Raw genomic sequence first — 25,144 nt, forward strand, 5'->3', positions numbered from 1 at the left:
CGGGTAGATGTTAAGCAGCCTATTTAATGTGTGTACATGTGTACAGTGTACATTATTTACTAGAATGTAACAAACTTATAAAACTAAAGTTCTTAAAGCCGTTTTTCTATTTAAAACCTAGAGAACAGATAAAATTAAACAGATAACCTATGCCTTCTTTAGATTAGATTTGTATTTTGGACATACCCAGATTGAAGATAGGGCATAATAGCATAAGAACCCATAATAAAATATAAAAGATACTAATTAGTAGTTATGACTAAAAATACAGAGGAATAAAAAGACCGAAAAGCACCGAGATCAAAAGGTTGGACGGCAAGCAATCACAATAGGAACAGTCACCCGCTAAGGCTTGCGCGGGCCGATGACACGGCGGCGCACGCGCATTCCAGCTCTATAGCCCTAGATAATAAGACCGCAGGTCGCGCACGACGCGATGACCAACACTAGCGCACCTCGCGGGGCTCTGTCAACCTGTTATTCATCGCACTCAAGTGTCCATGGGCGGCGGTATCACTTAACATCAGGTGAGCCTCCTGCCCGTTTGCCCCCTATTTTATTAAAAAAAAAGGTGATGGGGTGATTTCTATCTGTTGTATTTATGTAAGATAATTTTTTCTTCCGCGTATTGCAAATGTTATTAATATATTTATTTTTACTATGTCGGTTGTAATATAGGTTTTTTTAGGGAGTAAAGCGTATGAGGATAAGATCCCAAAGGTCATAGGTTCGATACACGACTGTGCGTGGACTTTGTGTGCGCACGCGCTTGTACGTTGATCGTGACGAAATCGGCATGCCTTAGACTCAAAGTCGTCGACGTGGGTCAGGCAAACTGATCACCTACGTGTCTTTTACGAAACATACAGAAATCTGCGGTCTAGACCTAGAAGGTTGTAGCGCCACTGTAAAAAATACCACCTAAAGTATATAGGGGAGTCATCGATTGGTTCTGCATCGGGCGGTTTCACAGTTATCTTCTCCTGGTTAACCGCTAGTCTTTGGAAGTCTTCCTCTAACTGAATCAAGTTTTCGGATACGAGACGCTCAGCCTCATACGTCTCCATCAGTGGTTCATCATCACGGATTACTGGAAATAAAATTATATTGAAACTTACAGCGGTAATATGAGGGACTACGGGATTTAATTGAAAAGCTTTTTTTTGATAGTTCTGCAATGACAACATTGTTCATGGACCCTTTGAGGAGCACAACTGCTTTGAATAAATATGACGAAGGCCTGTCTGTCCAGATTTTTCCTGGTAAGTAGGAAATATAAGCATTATATTGCCTATGCGCATATATACACATTGAATTCTTTTAATCAGGAACCATACTACATATGAACAAAATCAATTACAATTCAAGCTGTTTGAAAAAATTCTAAGAAACTCTACAAAAATATACTTAAATATATGTACCTGAGGGTACATGGGAAGATCTTTTTGTGTTGCCTATAGTTAATTTATCCCATAAAATAAATCCATTTATGCCCCTGTAAATGCATACCGGTCTCATTAAGCGAAAGACAGTCGCCGTCACCCAAAGAAGTAGGCGTAGGAGGGGGGTCCCTCAAGTGGCTCCCGACACTCATGACAGGAGGCCTGTGAGTGGGAGTAGTTTGACGAGACCCGCTCGAGTCGGTTGAGAGACCGCCTACACTCTTCGTGTCTTCATCTGGAAATATAAACAGTAATCATTTAATCATTCTTATTGTACCTTTTTGGATATTTCTCTTTTGTCTCTTTCCTCCACATTGGGTTTACGCTGTGACAAAAAGAGACACATGACTACTTTAAATAAAATGATGCAATTATAAATTTTTCAACAATAAGAGGCTGGTAATAATAATTAAAGAAAAATCTAAATTGTACTGAAACTTTGCATTGTTAGGTTTGTGTTATTTAATATAAACATATATTATGGGAGAACTGTTTGGCTTTTTATGAGCAAGAAGACACACTAATATATTATTATAAAATATATATTATATGCTGTAAATAAACTGTGAGTATTTGAAGAAATAAAGTTATCGAATATATATAAATATATAATATATAAAATCTCACCATTGCCTTCGTCCGTACCCAGTTTAGAGAAAAATCCAACAAGAAACGCAAGCGTATCTTGATCCAAGTTAAACCTCAACGGTAATAACGATACCTTCAGGCAACACTCTTGCGCAGGCAGCGATGTGTCCCCGCGTAAATGCACTGCCTTTACTATAAGCTGTACACAAAAATGTTAAATGTTATTTTACATAAGTCACCCGATGGCACAATAGCGAAGGCAATAAAATTTAAATTGCACAATATATGGATTCTAAAACGTCAATGGCGTTATAAACGATTTTGACATTTGACAGCTGATGTCAGTATAGAAAAATGTACGACTCGTTAATTTCTCAAACGCACGGTGCGTTAACGCTGTCTCGTTGTCGTCCGTACGTTTTTTTTAATACGTATACGCTTTACGATAGTGATTAAGTTCAGTTACAAATACGGCCACGAAGCGCTGCTTCTAAGTTTTGAACTAAATATTATGTTTATTTTTATTCCAAAATACGCATTGTCCTGTTATTTTGCTTTATTATATCTATAAAACAAATTATATCAATTGACAAACGAACCATATGAGCATTTTTCCTCTCCGGTTCATCTTTCAGCTTGTATTGGCTGAGGAGTTTGTTGATGTCACTGCAGACAAGTCGATCTAGGACTTCAATTTTGCTGATGGCTAAGGTCTGGCGAGAGGCCTGGGTACCTCCTGTAGGATACACTTCGTGTTGGAATTTGACCTGGAATATTTAATGTGTATTTAAGATTTTAATGATTTCGTTGACCTATAAATATATATAATATCAGATAAATTTATTCGGCCTAATTGTTATGAAATTATTTCAATCAAATAGTGAAGTTAAGGGTCTTGGTATGGACTATAAACATGCATCACACCCCATTGTCATTAAAACTAAACAAGCCTATTGGACGCCAAACTATAACTGTCTCTTTCTGTAAAACTGTGTTTAGCCTGGGATGAAAAGAAACAGATGATAACTAAGAATCTATAAGATATTAAGAACACAACTGAACTCTGAGATTTCAGATATAAGTAATGAAAACGAAATTCAACTCCCTGTAAATATTTAAGGGTATACAAGTTTTTTTATAAAACAAGTATATTACTAATACAAAAATAAAAAAAAACTTGATTAGTTAACTTTTGTACATATTCAACAAAAAGGTAAGTTGCGCTCCGCAGTACATTTAAAATATTATGTTAATCAGTTAATAACAAATTTACTTACCTTAGCAAGACACAATTTAACACAAGTATGGTGGTCTCTGTGCTTCCCGCCACGTGCATGTATGTCATGTTTAACTGGTTGCGCAGGCGCACGCACGCGTTCGCTACCCGCGGACCAACTGACTCCGCCAGTTCTGTATGCTGCTGCTAGAGCACGCCCCTTTTCGTACGGCTCGTAGTCTTTATTGCGTCTAAAGATTTTATCAATTGAAATTAACTATCATATGCCATTGGCGACTACAGTTTTTATTTTTTGTTGTAGGTATTATGTTTGTTAAGTATAAATCAAAATATGATTAAGAGTTTAAGGATGATTTATATGTCGGCGTATAATAAGGAGAAAACAGCATTCTGTAGTCTATTTGTCTACCTTCTACTGGTATACTTAAAATATTATAATTAGGCTTACAACTAATGAACTTATCTCCTATTTTTCTGTAAACAATAACTTGAATGATGACATGATATTACTTAAAATAAAATAAATTATTAAAAAATTTAGTTACTTTGTATTGGTTGGTGAACTCTTTCTGGGATCTATATCAATGCTGACAGATTTCTTTGGAATGTCACTCGTCGGACGGAAGTCGTTGCCGCCGAACATATTCCATGTTATACTCATTTCGCATAATGTATACCTAAAGAAAAAATTTGGGTCAAGATGTATCGTAGAGCTATCGGATTGGGTGTTAAATATCATTATCAAAAGACGATTCAAGGAAATAGTTATAAGTAAAACACGTTGGTAACGACACATTACTTAATAGACAAAAAGAACACATAGACAAATTGAAATTTAGAGTTCAGTTTTACATAATTATCGACAGATGTCTCTACGTACTGTTTGTTTATTCTACGCAACAATAGCGAATATATATATTGGGTGCCTTTCGATCACGTTATTGGAAAATAAATTAAAATAAGTTCTGGATGCAAGAATAGTTAACAACATTTTAACTATATTCACAATACGTGATTATTGTATTATATATACACACATTTTGTATTAAAATATTCTAGTCACAAAACCGATTCAGACATGGAACGGTAAATTACCTATTTGAAACATATTCTTGGAATTAAACTAAGTGACAAAAAGATAAAGTTTTCGCGGAAGAACAAAAATAACAAACGCTGTGGAACATGCACCACAAGGTAGTGCATATAGCCCTGGTAGAAGGTTTTAATGTCTAACCGAATGGACCGATCCAAAAGGACATCCACAAAGAAAAAGAGCGATGAGCAAGATTAGTAGCTGACAAAAATTGGTAGCTGACGGGAAAAGATAACAGGGAGTAAAAGTCTTTATCTCGCCCGCATTTTGGAATAACCAATATTTATGTATATTGTATGTAAACTAGATGTGGATAAATAAAGGCTTATTATTTAACCGTTAGCATATTTTTACTCTCAAAAGACGAGTTTGCTCATCGCTCATCTGATGTTAAGTGATACCGCCGCCCATGGACACTCACATTGCCAGAAGGCTCGCAAGTGCGTTGCCGGCCTTTCAAGAATTGGTACGCTCTTTTCTTGAAGTACCCTAAGTCGAATTGGTTCGGAAATACTTCAGTGGGCAGCTCCATATAGTGGTGGTAAAAACCGCCTTAGAAAACGCTCAGTTGTGGAACGACGGACGTCGAGGTGATACGGATGGTATTTTGTATTTTGCCTTGACGTGAAATGAAATCCAGCTGGGGGGGGGGGGGTATTAGACCGAACAACTCTTCTGAACACACGCACTTCTACATGCGGTAGAAGATGCAGAGAGACCCAACAATATTTTAAACATAAGATAGTTAAATTTAAATTACCTTAAAACAGGAAGCGGGAAACTCTTAGGCGCCTTAAGTACATCTGATCTAGCAGCTGGTACAGTGAAATGATTATCGACCATATGCACAGGTCCCGGTCCAATCCAATTCACTACAGGCTCGTCCATTTCATTGTCTTGCGCGTATGACGCTTCAACGATACAGTATTCGTCATCCGTGTTACCTCCGTCACCACCAGATTTCAACTGTGGAAATTTAAAATCTTAAATTTCTGTTTTTTTTAAAGAAAATCTTGGGATAATCAAAATTCCATAAAAGTTAAATCATTAGTAAGAAAATCGGAATAATACATGAGACAATTTGGATAAATACTGAGAATCTAAACGTTTATTTATAAAAGTATCTCCCTGCAGAATATATATGTACATATATGTATTTTTTCCCTAGAATAAAGTTCATATAATAGAAGTGCGAATTTAAATGAATAAAAATTACCTACAATACTGGTAGCTTAAACTAAGGTAATATTCATTTATGTGTCGAAGATACCGCAAGTAAAAAACTTTTATTAACTCAAAATGTTTAATTATCTTTAGGCGTCTTGTTAGGCGGCGTGTCCATATATCATGGAATTCAAAATTTAAATGATTCGAATATTTCTTCACTGATTTAACGCAGTTGTATAGGTAAAGTAGTTTTGGTAAGTTGAAAATTATAAAATGCATATTACTCGGCAGTTAAAACTTAGTAATATAGTAAAAAAAATAGTCGTAAACAATTATAAAAATAATAAATTCTGACAAGTGAAATTACTAAATGGGCGAGTGGGCCATCCTAACCTAACCTCACCTAAAACATTGTAGACATTGTTAGACGAAATAATAGGCCAATTGTTTTTTTTTATTGCTGTCGCACAAATTTACCAACCAGCAAAAAAAAAAAATCAACTGATCATAAAAACTTCTCGTATATTAACAGTTCAAAAAATTTGTATCGATTTTATTTTTCATATTATTCTTATATTCATAACTTTTATTATAATAAAAAGCGTTGTTAATCACTTGTCAGGTAATCCACATAAGGCGACTTAGTATTAATAAGTATTTATTTATTATTGGGTCGTTCAAGTATTACGTAAGCAGATTTACAGCAATTTATCTCCTCCCCCCCCCCCTCCACTTTTCAGCAAAAGTAAGCAAAGCTCTCAAAAAAGAAAAGTACACAAACGTATTATTTTTTGTGGGAATCCACGAAAATGCATTTCGTTTTCAAGCATAGACAATGTGTGTGTCATATGTGTAAAAAAGTAAATAAATACTTAAGATGTAAAAAAAAAACAAAGAGGGGGGGGGGGGGGGCTATAGGGCATACGGCCCCGATCTTTTATGGAAATGCAATAATTGTATTTTTTTAAATAAAACGGGGCAAACGGGCAGGATGCTCATCTGATGTTAAGTGATACCGCCGCCCATGGACACTCTCCATGCCAGAGGGATCGCGAGTGCGTTGCCGGCCTTTATCTTTATATATCCGATATTTTATCTTAACCGAACATAAATAAATAAAATACCTTCTTCCGTTTGCATTTCCTGGGCGAGGCTTTAGGTGTCGTAGGATCACCCAGGTCTTTAGCCACTTGAGCGTTGGGTTTAGCTTCCTGTGCTTGCTCTATAATATCTATGCTTTTACACTCCTCTTCGAGATTATGTTCTGGATCTTTCAGTTTGACATTGGACTCGTCGGGGAAGAAAAATATTTCGACACCTTCTTTTTCGGTTGAACTGACAAGTTCATCTTCTTCAACTACGAAACAGTATTTTATTGGTATTTGTACGACTTATAAAATTTCTACTTAAGATAAAAAAAATTTTTTTTTTTGCTACAACATTATTCTTCGAATGTATAATGGGGATAGTATTGTTTTTTATTAAAATAACTTTTACATATTTAAAGAAAACACTTTTTTTAACGGATTGAAAAAGTAGGTTATGTATTAATTGTAATTGTATTTTTTTTGTCGCCGTGACCACGCACGCTGTAAAGCACGTGAAACGTTTTTTTTTAAATTATATAAAATAATTACAAGTTCATATATATATTAGGATATACATAACTTCAATCCATTGAAAAAGTATTTTCTTTATAATGGGGATTTCAAAACAAAATCACGGTATAACTAATGAAGAAGGTTTAAATGGAGTTTTATTCTGTATAGGTATAAAACTTTTTAAAATATTTGTCATAAAATCTTTTTAATAAACAATAGAAGAAATAGAGACAAACATATTAGATACTGAAAGCGACACACTTACATGTGTTGTTCGGACTCTCTTTTAAAGCCTCAGCCATGAGATCATTAACCTGCTGAATTTCACTTGGCGAGAGTTCTCTGATTTCTTCTGGTCTGTCTTCTAGTCCTGAAAGGTTCATGTTTACTGTGCTTTAAAAGACGATTTAAATTTAAAAAAAAAAAAAACAGAATTTTTCAATTCAACTTTTTTCTATAATGAGGTGCACATGCACCACCATTATCATTTTAATTTTGTTAATCAACTTGACAACACTTCTTAGTAAATCATTATTTTCGTGAACTCTCATGAATATTAAGATTTAAAATTATTTTAGCATTAAAAACATATTTATTGAACCAGAATATTCTAGAATGGATTCCAGGATATAGGTTGATGATGGAATGATCGACTCAATCAGGCCACGACATACACATAAATCAATTTAATTTCATTAAGTCGTCTAAGGCCGTTGATTATTGCCTAATAATGTGGGGGCATACATTTTTTTCTAGAATATACATATCTCTTACCAACAAGGGGTTCCAACGGCTGATCAGAACATATGCTGGTATGTCTAGAATGTTCGAATGGTGGAAGAGCGTCGCCATCGGATGCCACATACGTAAGGAGACGGCAGAGGGCTGACGCGGAATCCCAACAGGTGTATAAGTTCACCATATTATTTGATGCCGTTAGGTCCACTTGGGGTTGGTCGTTAGCCTAAAATTTTATCTTCATGATCGACTAGGAGTATGGAAAGTTTTTTTGTCATGATTTCATTTGTAATAAGTAAATTCAAAGGTTTTGTCTTCGTATGCCTCGATACTATGACTAGTTTTTGACCGTATATTTACATATATGGTATAGTTTAACACATAATTGATAGCCAATGTCGTGTTTCAGTTTAGTTAAGTCCAGAGGGCGCTGTTCTAGTTACAGATATTTTTTTTTCTTATATTAAACGTTTTAGTAATTTTCCATTCACGGTTTAAAGTCTTGATATAATTGAACGAATCAGTTCAAGAAAAATAATGGTAATTACGTCCATGTCCAGATATTTTAAAGTAATTAAAGTTTGATCTAAGGCCGCAAGGGTAAGATTATGAGTCGAGACTTAGCGCTAGGGAGTCCTAGCTCGTACTAAGTGTACGTCTACGTGCGTGTACGTCGCCACAATTATTGAGAACAATAAAACATTTTATAAATATTTGTGGTTTATAGGTCACGTGACCTGCAATAATAGAAGAATCTCATGCAAAATATATGGTTACATACCCCTGTCCCCTTATCCTCCATCCTTAAGGACAGTTCGAACAGTCCCACATCCAGCACACATACATAATCCCTATATAAGTCTGGATGTTTGTCGTCATCTTGCGGTACTGTTGCGTTTGGTTTCGCATTCGATATATACGCGAGGAAAAGTGTACACTCCTGCGCTAAGAACCGTAGATATGAAGTATTGGTCTCTGGTATGATATTGCTCGACACACTGAAGTTGCCTAACGTCACGACTGTACGTATTGGTAGATATAGTGGTCTGGAATTGTTTGGATTAAATATTAACACAAATTTGTTTCTCCTGTTTTAATAGTATTACAATATGCTATACCAAGACTAAAATTTTATATTGAAAACATTCTCGAACCTTTCGAGTTTTTCGCGAATACAACGGAAGAAACGCTAATTATCAGAGCTTTATATATTTGGTCGTGATCTGATCTATTCTAGAGAAAGCTTGTTAAGCGGCCATCGGGTCATAATCCACATTGTTTGTGAAGAGTAAATTACTATTTTTTTAAATTTGTAGAAGCGTAATATTTTTATTAATTTTTGTATATTTATGTTCACCGTTATTATCAAGTACTCAGAATAAATAGATTGTAACTTATACTGTATATGTACGTACGTATGCATTATATATGATTTGGCGTACTTCAATAAATAAATAACAAAATTAGGGGGGAAAATGGTTATATATAATCCTTTAACTTTGAATTCTCTTGAATCAATAACATTTTTTTTAAAAGTATGTTACGGAAGAACTGCCTTCAATCTTTACAACTCTTATAGTACGAGAATAAATATTATATATATTCTTAATACAGCTATTATTTTTCAGAGCTTCTGATGTACAAATTATTTTTTACATCAGAAGGAAAGAATTGAAATCGGTTCAATAGTTTTGGTGTTACATCCTTACAGAGATACAAATAATTGGTCTTTATAATATTAGTATAGATTTATTGTTTACCTATAGTCCACAGCACAGTCCCAAACGTGCACATGCAATTCCGAGAGTACAGTGGAGGGGATGTATCCGGGCACAGGGTAGTCAAGAACATCCAGCACGTCCATAAATTGTGTCAGCCACGCGATGCCCTTGTCTCCTCTGTGGCGCAACGTCGCCTGTTCTATGCCAAGGGCAATGCAAATGGTCTGAAAGGAATATTTGTTGAATCTAAAGGTTTTATGAATTCTTTTTATCAGTGTCCGGCTTTAAGCCCAAAATTAAATTGTGAATTAAATCAATGTATTGGACTGTAATATATACAAAGCTAATTTATCATTCTCAGGTTGGTTCGGAAGAAGACAAAGGGGTCACTGAGAAGAGAAAAGATTTCACCAGTTTCTAGTCCGTTCTTCTTTTATTACAGTGCATAATTTTCCAGGATCGTTAGCAAAATTAGGTTAATTCATTTTAAAAGCTAGAAGTTCTACCCAATGGATGAATTCTATTATTAGAGAATTAGAATATTCATCAAAAAGTACCTTAAGGCCAGGTGTGTCACTATCAGGTTCAGTCTTCAATGCCATGGTAAACATATCCCTGGATTCAATACGGTCCTTTATAAATACGCCTTTATTTGATGGATATATGGTTTTTTTTAGGTGACATGGTATGGCCGTGCCGAATAACCGGAGGTTAGGTTTTTCTGATGGTATTGTTAGAATAGCTGGAAAAAATTATATTAGTCAAAATAATGTTATAGAAGTTAAGAAATAAACGTTATTCAATTATTAACTATATATTATCCAAATAGTACATAAATCTTATAGTATAAGTATTATATATAATATAATAATAGTCTTTGCGTCTGAAACTAAAAAGATTATATAAGGAGAAAAAAGAAATGAATTAAATTCTGGGATAGGCCATTTATGGAGTGCATCACGTTATCGCCGAATAAATTCGGGTCGTACACATAAGTATCCACGCATAGGTCGTTATTACATACGTATTAAACTACGTACTCGTACGCAATACGCACGTACGCATATTATCTAGTTGATTAAAGCCATCTCAACCTGGTTTTCGGCCTAACAATATTATGTAAATAATTGGGTATCACTAAATAAGAGCTAATGATACACAATATAATAATATATTAATTAGTAAAGGATGAAAACCCATCGTGTAGATTTTTCAATAAGGATTATGAATACTTTTACTATTTATTTCTACTGAGTATTAGATTCTTATTTGTTTTTTTACGACTGGGGCGCAAACTAGCTGCTGTGGTCTCTAGCAGAAGGACCAGCGCTGTGAAACAACTCTGCTCCTCAGTAAAATGCTGAGCCAGGGTCAATAACAACCACAGCACACACGCATTACTCAATTAAACCTTTCTCTTAAAAAAAATGTTATCTATCTATAGTTATTACTTTTTTATTTATTTTTCTTCTTCTTTTTGATTATTGTTATTTTATGTGTGTGTGTTTTCTTGGAAATAAATGAAATGAAATGAATAAAGTATAGTTATCGGTACCGCATTAAAACTAAAATCACAAGTTACGTAAGGTGATGATTAGTGATAAAGGTGTTTTATTTTCTATTCCAAATAATGTAGGTCTCTACTTTAGCTAGATGGCAATTCAATAAGTCTAAGAAGGTACTAAACGAACAATTTTTGCACACTAATATATTGCTATACTTACGTTCGTGGTACAGTGCCATTTTCCCTCCCCTCAAACAAAGTTGGGCCGTCTTAGCACGTCCGTTTATACCGCTGACCTGACACATGGACAGTTTTTGCGCTTCCAAAACTAATTCACCCATTTGACCAGGAACCACTTGCTTGTTGCTATCCTGAAATAGTTGGTTTGTATTTAATATATTTTTGTTGCGTTTAAAACTAAAATTTAGTGTTTAAATGCAATCTCAATGTATACAGTACATATTGCCATTGTTAACTATATCTGTCGAATACAATCATATTAGGAGAACAAAAAAAACTATATACACTGAGTGGACTATGCACGCCAACGACAACTCTATAACGCCATAAGCGTTAATGCTAAGTGATTGTTGCGTTTAAAACTAAAATTTAGTGTTTAAATGCAATCTCAATGTATACAGTACATATTGCCATTGTTAACTATATCTGTCGAATACAATCATATTAGGAGAACAAAAAAAACTATATACACTGAGTGGACTATGCACGCCAACGACAACTCTATAACGCCATAAGCGTTAATGCTAAGTGATTGTTGCGTTTAAAACTAAAATTTAGTGTTTAAATGCAATCTCAATGTATACAGTACATATTGCCATTGTTAACTATATCTGTCGAATACAATCATATTAGGAGAACAAAAAAAACTATATACACTGAGTGGACTATGCACGCCAACGACAACTCTATAACGCCATAAGCGTTAATGCTAAGTGATTGTTGCGTTTAAAACTAAAATTTAGTGTTTAAATGCAATCTCAATGTATACAGTACATATTGCCATTGTTAACTATATCTGTCGAATACAATCATATTAGGAGAACAAAAAAAACTATATACACTGAGTGGACTATGCACGCCAACGACAACTCTATAACGCCATAAGCGTTAATGCTAAGTGATTGTTGCGTTTAAAACTAAAATTTAGTGTTTAAATGCAATCTCAATGTATACAGTACATATTGCCATTGTTAACTATATCTGTCGAATACAATCATATTAGGAGAACAAAAAAAACTATATACACTGAGTGGACTATGCACGCCAACGACAACTCTATAACGCCATAAGCGTTAATGCTAAGTGATTGTTGCGTTTAAAACTAAAATTTAGTGTTTAAATGCAATCTCAATGTATACAGTACATATTGCCATTGTTAACTATATCTGTCGAATACAATCATATTAGGAGAACAAAAAAAACTATATACACTGAGTGGACTATGCACGCCAACGACAACTCTATAACGCCATAAGCGTTAATGCTAAGTGATTGTTGCGTTTAAAACTAAAATTTAGTGTTTAAATGCAATCTCAATGTATACAGTACATATTGCCATTGTTAACTATATCTGTCGAATACAATCATATTAGGAGAACAAAAAAAACTATATACACTGAGTGGACTATGCACGCCAACGACAACTCTATAACGCCATAAGCGTTAATGCTAAGTGATTGTTGCGTTTAAAACTAAAATTTAGTGTTTAAATGCAATCTCAATGTATACAGTACATATTGCCATTGTTAACTATATCTGTCGAATACAATCATATTAGGAGAACAAAAAAAACTATATACACTGAGTGGACTATGCACGCCAACGACAACTCTATAACGCCATAAGCGTTAATGCTAAGTGATTGTTGCGTTTAAAACTAAAATTTAGTGTTTAAATGCAATCTCAATGTATACAGTACATATTGCCATTGTTAACTATATCTGTCGAATACAATCATATTAGGAGAACAAAAAAAACTATATACACTGAGTGGACTATGCACGCCAACGACAACTCTATAACGCCATAAGCGTTAATGCTAAGTGATTGTTGCGTTTAAAACTAAAATTTAGTGTTTAAATGCAATCTCAATGTATACAGTACATATTGCCATTGTTAACTATATCTGTCGAATACAATCATATTAGGAGAACAAAAAAAACTATATACACTGAGTGGACTATGCACGCCAACGACAACTCTATAACGCCATAAGCGTTATAGAGTTGTCGTTAAATGGAAAGAAGAAAAACGTGAAGATAATCCATGACTCCTACTTATAAGTCATGGTCAACATCAGTCTACACGTGCAAAATCCCAATTTGTCAACAAAATAACGAATTTATTCGAAAGTTCGTATGCATGATGCCGACAGTCGAGTTATTTGCGGGCTAGGATATTAAAGCGACAAAAGAACGTACACAGCTGCGCAGTTTTTACTAATTTACTTATCATATTCTGACCCATGGCCACAGATATATCTTTAAAAGGCCTTAAAAGGCTGAAATCATTTTAGGTATCTATAGCCAGAAATTAAAACTTTATTCAAAGTAACCCAAATACAGCCTTCTTCCATAAAAAATGAAATAAGTGCAAGAACAAAAGTTTATCTTAACACGTGTAAACGCCATATGTTGTACGTAGACAACGGGTTAGGTTTTATTATTTGGTGGATTAATAAATTAAACAATTAAACGCGCTGACAATAAAATAAGCATTAATTAGCATCCAATTAAAATACCCCAAAAGATAAATAGGTCAAAACGGACCTCAGAAGGAACACATTACATGTGTATTACGCTATTTCTATATAAACTTACCCTGACTGGGGCATAAATACTAAGCAAGCCTTTCCCCACTTTGAGAGTAAGACAGAAGTTGTGGGTATCGCTCTCTTTGTTGTCCGAAACGGGCTTTTCAAGATTTTTCCTCGCCTTGTGATCGTATGTCGAATAGTACAAGTTCTCTTCTTCGGATGAAGTACTTTCCGAATCCGAATCTATAATATTATCTTTTGTTATTTGGAATAAGTCGAAAGGAAAAACATATTCTATTCTAAATTGCTATTAAATTAAATTCTAAGATATTCAGGCTTTATACAATACTCCGACTATATTTAATCCTATATAACAGTTTAATAAAGAGTCTAAAATAAATATCTGAATGAAGAAAATAAAAACAAAGACGCTACATCATTTAAGGTCTGGGTTTCGATTTCCTCCACCGTATGAGCGATTGTTAAAATAATATTTGTATTAAAAAATAATTCTGCGTTCAGGAAGTTGTCTTACCATATCCCTTACAAACTCCAAAAGCAGGATGTATAGGACCAGCCATATGCGGAGCAATATCGCAATCGGATACTCTCGGCTCCCAGAGGAGAAGGTCAGAGTTTATACGGTTATAAATTATTTCGTATAGTTGTTTTGACCTGTATAATAAAAAAGGATTAAGTAATTGAATAATAATACTTACATTAACTGGATAAGTATAGATATTCTGGTCTTTTTTATCTCGAAGGACCAACAATAATTTAAATTTAGAAGAAAATTTACGAACGTCGTTCGAGCTTAGCGTTTTTAAGGCAGTTCCCGCACTACCACTATGTGGAATCAGCTGCCCACTAAAATATTCAGAACCAATTCGACTTAGGGTCCATCGAGGCCGCCAACACACTTGCGAGCCGTTGGAAATATGAGTGTCTGTTTGCCTTGTTATATGAAACGTGAAATTTATCCGTAAAAGTTTTTGTGAAATAAAAATAATAATGAATGAATAAGAACAGTAATTACTTAATTACATAGTAAATGGAAAAGATTTTGAAGGCAGTTTACACAATTATCATAATTCCTGCTAGATTTTCTGTAAAACAGTAAAAAAAACTTACTCCAACTGCAAACTGAGTATGGGCAGGTTGAAATCAAGATGTATGGCTGAGTTTTCGACGGAGTTATTTGTGAATTCTGTCATTTCTTCATCCGTACCCGGAACTATTAGCTCTTCTTCTTGGTCTGTATAAATAATTGTCTATTAATACCATTATGTACGGATTCATAGCATATTTTGAACGAAATTCGTCAAGATGTCGAGTAATGATAGAAACTTCACATTCTCATAATTTACTAAATTATACTTCGTTTAAATTTTTGTTTTGGACAAAACACGAATTCTATTCAAACATGTATGTACTACCAAAAGCTCATGGAGCGCTGCTCAAGTTTTTATTATTATTGTGTTTAGGCCGAGAGTGGCAAGAGAACATATTTACTACTACAGTTTGTGAGGTAGTTATGCGATCAAATAAATTCTAATTTTCATTTTTAATACATTGTTTTAAGATTATTACTGTCAAACATAATGCAACAAAAACTATTTGATTTAAGGAACAAAATCTTAAGGGAGCATGTTCCCGGGTAGAATGCAAGAGCGACTCCGGAGCTTTGAGTGGGTATTTCTCACCCAGTCCCTGAATAGCATAGATCCTGATGTGGGTCCCAGATATAAAAAAGGGTCACGTTCAGCTACAAACTGTTTATATTTTAAGCATACAAAAGTCAATTTTAAATTCTCTTAATACCTTTTGATTGAGTATCATGTTTGCTAATCCCTTGATGTGCCATTTTCTTTCCACTAAAAGGACTAGGTTGTGCACTGCGGAGATTGTTCATAATATACATAGAAGTGGTCATGGGGTTTGATGTCTTGTCAAAACTAAATTCTTCCACTAATGAGTCAAACTGACTTTTGTTTGCCTCGCGCGGTTGGAATGTTATTGATATCCTGAAAGGAATATAGTTATTATATTATATTTTTAAGGTGCTTGATGAATTTGGTTTTATATTAATTTAATACATTAATTTAAAAAAATTAAAAGATATACACATATTTAAATAGCTAAACAATTACAATGTAGTATTTAATATTGATTGATTGAAAAAGAACATACAATAGAGATGTTATTGTAAAGTAAAGATTATATATTACTGTTGAACTGTACTAATTTAAATACACAAATTTTGGGTAATTATTGTGATAGATTTTTATAATTTTTTCGCGAATTATTTTCGTATTTTATCTCTTTACACATTGAAAACGATTCTCAAACGCTTGAGTAGTTGTGGCGAACCATACTACCACAACTCTTTTCCACCTCGTCGGTGATTTTATCGCAATGTGTGACGACACGATTGCGGTGGGTAGAGCCTGCAGCCAGTCGCAGCGCGAGCATAGGAGAGTGCGAAATTAACTATCAAATCCGGAAGCTGTGCGCTCGAAGACGATTTACCCATTTTATCTTATAATTAATTCATTGTATACTTTACGCTCTGTTGCAAAACAGTCACAGTTCTCCTCTTAACATATATCGCAATGTAATATTTTATCATCTACTAGATCTTCTGGTTTTTTCTCATTGTCACCCTTTGGCTGTGGTTAATGGACTGGTATAAGGGAATGGAGATTTTTACGCGCTCGTCCAATAAGAAGATTATTATTAGTGTCAATGCCCACAACCAAACCAAATCAGCCTCTGCTATGGAGATATGACTAACATTACAACAAATATCCAAGACATCTTTATTTTGGAACAAATGCCTATGCATTTCGAATATCCATAATAGTTTCCATATTGGTAGCGAGAGGTCTTTGGGTGAAAAGGTGGCAGTTTCTCTTCACCTTCAGATAGACTCTTCAGATTGGTCATGTGAGAAGATGCTGGTCTTTGCGTTGTGCCGTTGTGCCTTGCCCTCATTGATGCACCAGGTTGTGAAACTACAGGACTAAATGTTTTATCTAGTGTTTTATGTGGTGTAATTTTTTTGGCATCTTTAACTTTTTGTGAAATTATCACTATCACACATGAAGAATATGGTTCGCGTGGAGGTGGTTCTTTGACTGGCTCCTTTTCTTCTACTGTAGTCTCAACATCAGCTCCGCAGACTGCTGATAGTCACCTAACGTGCGATTATTCGTAGATGTCTTTCTGTGTTGTTGCATCTTGAGCCTCTACTCATACTCTTCATTGTTCAGAGGTTCCATTAGATTCAAAGTATGGTTAGGTGTTGCAGCTTTCAAACTCTATTGGCACCCTCGTCTTGTAAGATTAAAAAAAACTTTCTGCACGTTTCTTAGTTTGTGCCGGCGAGATGTAGCCTGCGTACAGTTTTCCTTTCTGGTTTTTCGCACCTTCCTTGTCATGGCGAGTCTTTTTCTTTAATTTCTTTGAATTTCCAATAAACGACTCCTCTTTAGGGGCCGCAGTATTACGTATGCACTATATATAAACTTTCTTATTGCATGTATCTCATTTTGTTTTTAACTTTGTTTTTTTGTGTTCAATTTCAATATAAGCGTTTAAGACCTCGAGAAGTTTCATTTTCCTCTCTACTGCCTAACCTAGAAGCTTTTATGATACTAGTACGAAATAATTACATTCTGTAATTATCTAACAATAATCAAAATCGAAACGATCTAAGCTAATACTTACATCGGTAGCGGTGTAGTTGAATTGCCTCTAAGTATATCCCCGAATGACGCATCGTCCATAGTACTTTGAGCAACATGAGTTGGGGGCAAATTATCATTTTCCTATAAAACAACTAACAAATTACAAATATATTTTTTTATTATGTAAATATACTTTAATATTCATATTACTTGTAGTATTGGTTATCTGTAACGTTAGAACAGACTGTTCTCATATTATATGTCTGTTTCATGCTCACAACTTCAAACACAATTACAGAAACATTGCGACGATTACAAATAAATTAGTGAAACAAACGAATGGTTGGTATTTTAATTTTAATAATAAAATCATAAACAATAGTTCCTGGGCCTCAGATTTCTGTATCTGTGTCGTCATCATTTGTTTTTTTTAATAGGCAAGTGGGTGATCAGCCTCCGGTGCCTGTCACACGCTCTGTACTTAATTTTCTGCGAGTGTTAAAGGCACACATACACAGAAAGTTCATTGGTGCACAGCCTGGGTGCTTTGGGTTTATTACCGAGTTTTAAATAATTTACAATATAAACTGAACAAATCTAATCACTGATTTCTTTAAAAGTGTGACTAAGTCCGTTTCGAAGGACCAAAACCAAATTATGTAAAATTTTCGTTAAACTTACGTGGTAGTACAGATCCAATGCAGTGGCTTTTATTGAAATAGTGGTAGGTAGTGGTCGTACGCTTGGCACTTGTTGACTCGTTAAAGTTGTGTTTTGGAATTTAAAAACAAGGTAATCATTGCGTACACGTCGAGTTTCATGATTAATATTCGGTCGAAGATCTGCTATTGGAAACCTAAAGAGAAGAGTAGAGAATAATTCAAATATTTAATCTTAAGGACACGCCTTTCAGAATTTTATTATAGTTCAATTAATATTATATAAGTATGATGATTCTTGACGGTAAATGAAAGTTATTTAGTGTAAAGTATTGCTGTTTAGAGACAATTATAAGTTTGTTTTATATTATATGTTATATGTTTAACCTGTTAGCTAATTTTGCAAGAATACAAAAATAACTAAAAAAAATCTTCAATTTGTTTAACAAAATAAATTAAACCAGCATAAACTTACCTTAGGATAAGATTCAATGTAGGACAATGTAACGTAAAGTTGAAATGGTTTTGTGGCTGCGTCGGCGCAGGTACAGCGTTAGCAGCTTTATTGAAGAATGTTCCAGACATGCGCTCTAAGAGCGTCAATTCTATGTCCACGTGGAATGGATTACATTTCACACTAAAAATAATAGATTATTATAATATAACAGTTTTCCATTAGGTTCAAGGTTGAGTAAAGAGATTTTTGTTGTGAATACTGAAAAAATACTTACACGACATCTGTAGTGGGATATACCAATTTTTTTTCTCCACCAATTCGCATAAATTTTGATGTTTGCTTAAAATTAATTCTCACATTTGACTTTGGCGATGCTATATCAGGGCCATCTACCTCTAAAAAAAACATTAAAAATTATTTAAAGGACGATTATAGTTTCGTAATTATATTAAAATTTTTAAAAATCAAGTTAATTAAAGTGTTTTGCCAATTTATATTAGGTTCCATATAGAATCCTATAATGTGATATGTGACACGAACCAAGATTATTTACATTTTGCTGCATGTGTGCATTGATAAATTATCCGAAAAAAATTACGTTTCGCTAAGAATCAAAACTAAGAGATGGATATATTACCTTTATCAAAATATATGATATCATAACTCTGCCTCTGTACGCTCTCGTCCTGTGTTTGTACATACAGACATTCTCTTACGAGGACACTCCTAATGGAGGCCTCGCACATGGTCTGACTTCCATGTGACGTCACCTTTTCACTGCCGTCTAAACTGATTTCTGATGCTAACAACCTAAATAACAATGATTACTTTAATTAAATTATACCACTGGTTAGCTAAAGGATCATACAAACATTACGATAAGTGCGAACAGTGACTCATCGAGCGCGGTCGAGGGAAAACGCCGCCATTTTGATGTGATTTTGGTGCGTATGCCAGATTTGCAAATACGTAGTTGATCTGTCACTAGCATATTATTTTTAAATTTCGAACATAATTTTATAAAAAAATTGCATTCTATTTTTGAATGTTTGACGATTGTTTTAAAACAAAAAACAATCAGTTTCCGTAATTTTTCACGATGGAGTGGACATTGAAAGAAAACCGATTAGCGGTTATTGCATTGCACCGCTGTGGGCACTCGTCGAGTACCATTTTCAAGTTGGTCAAAAATTTGCAGATAATGCTTAGGTTAGTGTACTACCTACCGCACTATTGATACAAATTTTCTATTCCTTAATTAATATACTATAAATTGATATATATATATATATATATATATATATATATATATATACACGTATAAACTTATAATTATTTACATAATTTTAAATTTAAATTTTTTCCCGACGTTTCGCGTGCTTTACAGCTGTGATACTTTTGACATTCAACACCTTTTTTCTTGACCACGTCACCGTGACCGCGCACGCGAAACGTCCGAATAAAAATAAAAATTATGTAAAAAGTTTACAATAATAATACATAACTTCAATTCGTTTAAAAAGTGTTTTCATAATGTGTAAAAGCTATGTTAACAAAAGACAATACTACACTACTTTTGTTTTTATCATTATTTCCATTTATGACAGAACTTTGAGACCGACTACGTACGTACTTTTGACTAGGAGGCCGAGTTAATCCACACCCAAGTTCAAGTTATTATAAAGATTTAAGACATTTATTATACTTATTTAAAATAAATCATAAAATAGACTAATACGATATTATTTGTGTGTTAAGATGAAAAACAAAGCCACAAAATTAAGCGGACTAGTAAAACACTTATTACAAATACCTTAAATGATTCAATTCAGTTGCTTTATCCAAGGAATTATTGATAGCATTTAGTTCCCTGTCCTCAATTCTTGCGAATGTCTCGATACGCGCGAAGAATTCGTTGCTGACTTGGTGTAATATTGCGGCTGACGTTGGCGATACACAACTATCGCCCATTGGCGTTGGAGTTAATATGTTCTGTAAGTTTAAAATATTTATAAAAATAAATATACTCTATGGTACATAGAAATAAATATGAAAATACAGGAGTAATAATTACAGGTTACTGAGGTGGAATAACTTCGGAGGGTGATATTTATAATAAAAGTATAGTATTAGTAGATTGTTCACTGAACCAGCTGTTTATGAGACGGTAAGAGGAACGAGGGGTACAAACTACGTCACTAGAGTTTAAAATAGAGGATTGTACTTTTATATAATATATGCGAAGTGCAACAAAAGAATACATTGATTTATAGAAATATAGTTAGACAAACAGAAATTTAATTATTACTATATGAAGCGGACCTTTTTGCGTAATAAGCCGCATTTGTACGAACAATACTGAAACTTATTTTTATTTTTGAAAAAACCCATCATCTTTTAGTCGATATCAACTTCGGGGCAATAAATACAGATAAAACAACTTTCTCTGCAGCTGTGATACTTTTGACATTTAACACCTTTTGTGTTCAGTCACCGTGACCACGCACGCTGAAAAGCGCGCGAAATGTGGGAAAAAAAGTAAAATTTAGAATTAATTAAATAATTATAAGTTTTTAATAATAATAGATAGCTTTAATCCGTTCAAAAAGTGTTTTTCTTAAGTTATTTTTAATTTATTCTGATTTTTTGACAGCCAGTAATGTTTCAACTGTTCAAGATCTTTACTCTTTGGTGTTTCAAAGTTTTACAATTATAAATTTAAACCAACTTCAAGGTGTCAGAGTTCTATAATTGGTTTTTATAATATAGTCTAGTAGATTCACTTTGACATGTATTTTTATGCCCTTTTGAATTTGTTAAACGCGCTAATATTGCGCATTTTTGATGGTAATTTATTAAATAGTTGCACACCCTCATACTTAATAGACTTCTTCAAACGATTTGCACCCGGCTTTGGCAAGATAAGCAAACTCGCTCGACGAGTTTTGCGTGTAGTTGTGTGTTTGATTTTTAATGATAAGCTAGTATGGAGAGAATTTTTTTTTTAAATTAAGATACAAGGTTTCTTGATAGATTTTATTAGTCTGTGTTAAAAAATTGTATCTACATAGTGCTTTTATTAATTTATTTTGTAGTGTTTCTAAGTTAGAGATTTTTTTTGCATTCTGTACCCCATAGGTAACCAACCTAACCTAAGAAAACCTATTGGTTCTTAGGTTAGGTCTATGCCATTTCCTCACGATGTATTTCTTCACGACACGACTGTTAAATGTGTACGAAGACGGAAAGTTCATAGGTGCATAGCTTGAGGTCGAACCAACGATTTTGGAAGGAGAGTATTTTTTTAATAGCACAGGGGGCAAACGGGCAGGAGGCTCACCTGATGTAAAGTGATACCGCCCATGACAACTTTCAATGCCAAAGGGGTCGCATGTGCGTTGCCGGCCCTTTAAGAATTGGTACGCTCTTTTTTTGAAGGACCCTAACTCGAATTGGTTCGGAAATACCTCAGCCGGGCATCTAGTTCCACATAGTGCGCGGCAAAAACTGCATTAAGAAATGCAAAAATTCTACTACTACATTCAAAACAAGGGATGAAAAAGTTTTATCGCTGTGTCGTCGGAAGCATCTGTTTATGTACATTTTATAAAAAAAATAAATAATTGTACAATACATACAACGTCCCCGTTGTTTACCTTATGCAGCAGAACACATGAAATCGAAGCTATTCTAAGACTGACGTGTGATACTTCAGCTGTTGGGTCACCATCTATATGCGGAACTGAAATTTGTTTCACATTTACAATAAAAAAAATTTACATTACAATTTCATCCAATATTAAAAACAATTTCCACTGTAAATATAATTCCAGAATAGTACAGCAGTGAAAACGTATGAGAAACACAGCAGCTATTAGTTATAAAAATGTTTATTCTCATTAAAAACATACACGTCACTTACATAAGAAAAAAATTAAAAGAAGATTATAAGAATTAAGTATATCACGCCACCGCACACTGTCATTGTATTAGATGAATCTACCAAAAAAACTACTACTATTTTCTACTGCTATGTTCCGTATATCAGGAGGCAAGCTGTTGCTAAGACTCGCTCCGAAATTGGTATTGTTTTTGCGACTATATTCGGTTCAGATTTTAGGTAGATCTATATGACTATGACTAGTGTGTTGCCGGCGACGTGTGGGATTGAAGTTAAATGTAATGCTTGTGGTTAAATAATCTTTTTTTTAACTAAAAAAAATTAGCTATTAGAAATTACTCTAAGTCTCGGAAATGCATTAAATTTATAAAAAAAAAAAACGGTTTTTGAAAACAGCCCTAAGACACTGGCTGAAAAAAAAAACAATCTGACCATTTCTGACATCAATTGAAAAGGTTAATTAACATTGTAAATTTTGTTGTATGCATTGTTTCTTTTGGAAAATAAAATATAAGACTGGCGTATTGATCAATAAAAAACTTTTCAAGCAAAGTATTAACCAATAACAATCCGTTCTGTATACCTTTCTTGTTCCTTTTAATCCTTGGCTGTGCACTTGGGATGTTAAGACTAGACGTCATACTAGCGCTCATGGAACTGACAGAAGAGTTGAAGCTCTCTGACATTTGTGCGTCAGACGTCATCGGGTGGAACTTCTCACTGTCACTATCCTCTGAAAATATATATTCAGGCTACAAATAACAGTATAGTATGGATTTAACTTTAAACTAAGGTTGTTTTTAATAATCCTTCGGCTGGACATATTTTTAAAGTTTTGGAAATAAATTTAGCATACTACTGAGGGCTTTTGATGCATTTCAATAATGATATAATTGAGTGAATGAAATGGTCCAGTACTTTTTATGTTTATTTGATACAAACCTTCTTCATTGTAATGTTTGTATAGATAATAAAATCCATGAGCAGATTTTGATCACTTTAACAAGATCCTCAAATACCAATGTTATTAGTAATTACAAATTTCTTTACAAAGCAGCATGTATTGTTCAAGTCAAAACAATTTTTTGCCAAGGAATTTTTCACTATACAAATATGCAAATAACTTATAGAAAGTCTCGTAAGGATATCTCAATATAACCCATAGATTTTATTAACAATTTCTCCATACAGGGGAGCCATTAACCTATTTTACCAAAGATTTGTAAAAAATCCAAGAAATAATTAAACCATGGAAAATACATGAAACTTACCAACACTAGGTCCCGACCAACCATATAAAGCTGTGGGCTTAGCTCTCTTTTCCAGATTCCCGAGTAACTGTGCTTCAATTAATTGGAAGTCAGCTGGTTTCATCGGTTTACATTGGACATTAACTCCACTTGGCCGCAGGGGTATGTTACTAAAATAAATTTATTCATATAAGTCAATTACCTACACCTTAATGGCATAGTAATGTGTAATATTTATTTTTTGACATACATATTTTTTTTTTTAAATAAAATGGCCCTTAAAATGATAGGTTACAGGATAATTATCTTCATTATGTGTATGAAACATACTCATGGGTCAAAATATTCTTAATATTGACTTTTACTTCTAAATATACATATTATATTTATATACATATTATGTTTACAAGACAAAAAGAAATTAATAATTTTGAGTCACAAGTTTTTGTATGAGAATACAAGTTGTATGTACACTATCACATCTAAATATATACTTTAACTTACAAAATTACCTTGTATCTTCTAAGTCTGGCTGATTTAATGCATCACACAATTCAAGCAATGTATGTAATTGCCTTGGAGTTAAAAATACAAGAAATGACCCCAAAAGAACTTTGACCTCCACTTTTGGACCTTCAATTTCTTCTGAATGCTTAATTTTGAGCATCAACTCCTGAGGTCCAGTTAATTTCGCAAATAGTATTGGATCCGGTTGATTTGATTTAGTTTCTGGAGTGGTTTCTCTAGTATCTCTCCTTTCTTCTACTATATCTCTTATGGGGTCTGAGTCTATAGTAGATATAACGCTTCTCGCTTCATAGAAAACATCAGAGAGTGTGCTTTGGTAGTTAGGATCTGCTTCTGAAGTGGTTTCTGATCGATCAGCTTGAGTTGATGCCGACTTTTCCATGATCAAACTAGGTGCCATTGTACGTAACTTTGATGGAAACTCATCTATGTAAAATGTAACACCAGAAAATTGTATTTTTTTATTAGAAAATGTTGCAACAACATATGTTTTGTTTTTCTCCGTTTCAGATGTTTCTGGTACGGCCTCGGATCCAGCTTCATCATAATAATCTGTGCTGTAAATATACACATTGATATTTTAATTTTGTATGAGTGAAAAATAAAGAACTAAGATGCTCCCACACATACCTTTTAATATGTATCTCCAGGGCAATACCTCTGTTACTGTTTTTTGGCACATGTTCAATCCTGATTTTAGTATTAACAAATTTCACCTTTACCCTGCTGAGAACTGAAAGAAATATGAATAAAATTTATTATCAATAAAAAGGATTTAATTTTTGATAGTACT

The 25,144-nt window shown here is 33.9% G+C and overlaps 1 protein-coding gene across 1 annotated transcript in view; it reads right to left on the reverse strand.

The window, feature by feature from the left end:
- LOC123717657 (autophagy-related protein 2 homolog A) overlaps positions 1 to 25,144 on the reverse strand; it is a 35,203-nt gene that overhangs the window by 8,385 nt on the left and 1,674 nt on the right. Inside the window, exons 4-32 of the mRNA XM_045673765.1 lie at positions 24,982 to 25,084; positions 24,336 to 24,908; positions 23,845 to 23,993; positions 23,157 to 23,306; positions 22,329 to 22,414; positions 20,486 to 20,664; positions 19,310 to 19,482; positions 18,947 to 19,067; positions 18,691 to 18,852; positions 18,238 to 18,412; positions 17,597 to 17,697; positions 15,689 to 15,891; positions 14,999 to 15,122; positions 14,403 to 14,542; positions 13,932 to 14,110; positions 11,312 to 11,462; positions 10,145 to 10,329; positions 9,627 to 9,811; positions 8,648 to 8,912; positions 7,903 to 8,092; positions 7,394 to 7,498; positions 6,652 to 6,884; positions 5,121 to 5,326; positions 3,813 to 3,944; positions 3,308 to 3,497; positions 2,630 to 2,797; positions 2,070 to 2,229; positions 1,510 to 1,677; positions 922 to 1,090 (exon numbers count right to left, since the gene is read on the reverse strand). Of these exons, the coding sequence (XP_045529721.1) occupies positions 922 to 1,090; positions 1,510 to 1,677; positions 2,070 to 2,229; positions 2,630 to 2,797; positions 3,308 to 3,497; positions 3,813 to 3,944; positions 5,121 to 5,326; positions 6,652 to 6,884; positions 7,394 to 7,498; positions 7,903 to 8,092; positions 8,648 to 8,912; positions 9,627 to 9,811; positions 10,145 to 10,329; positions 11,312 to 11,462; positions 13,932 to 14,110; positions 14,403 to 14,542; positions 14,999 to 15,122; positions 15,689 to 15,891; positions 17,597 to 17,697; positions 18,238 to 18,412; positions 18,691 to 18,852; positions 18,947 to 19,067; positions 19,310 to 19,482; positions 20,486 to 20,664; positions 22,329 to 22,414; positions 23,157 to 23,306; positions 23,845 to 23,993; positions 24,336 to 24,908; positions 24,982 to 25,084 (5,125 nt within the window). The remainder of the gene's footprint in view (positions 1 to 921; positions 1,091 to 1,509; positions 1,678 to 2,069; positions 2,230 to 2,629; positions 2,798 to 3,307; positions 3,498 to 3,812; positions 3,945 to 5,120; positions 5,327 to 6,651; positions 6,885 to 7,393; positions 7,499 to 7,902; positions 8,093 to 8,647; positions 8,913 to 9,626; positions 9,812 to 10,144; positions 10,330 to 11,311; positions 11,463 to 13,931; positions 14,111 to 14,402; positions 14,543 to 14,998; positions 15,123 to 15,688; positions 15,892 to 17,596; positions 17,698 to 18,237; positions 18,413 to 18,690; positions 18,853 to 18,946; positions 19,068 to 19,309; positions 19,483 to 20,485; positions 20,665 to 22,328; positions 22,415 to 23,156; positions 23,307 to 23,844; positions 23,994 to 24,335; positions 24,909 to 24,981; positions 25,085 to 25,144) is intronic.

The sequence above is a fragment of the Pieris brassicae genome, chromosome 2 (genome assembly GCF_905147105.1).
Source record: "Pieris brassicae chromosome 2, ilPieBrab1.1, whole genome shotgun sequence".
In the NCBI taxonomy this organism is placed as follows: Eukaryota; Metazoa; Arthropoda; class Insecta; order Lepidoptera; family Pieridae; genus Pieris; species Pieris brassicae.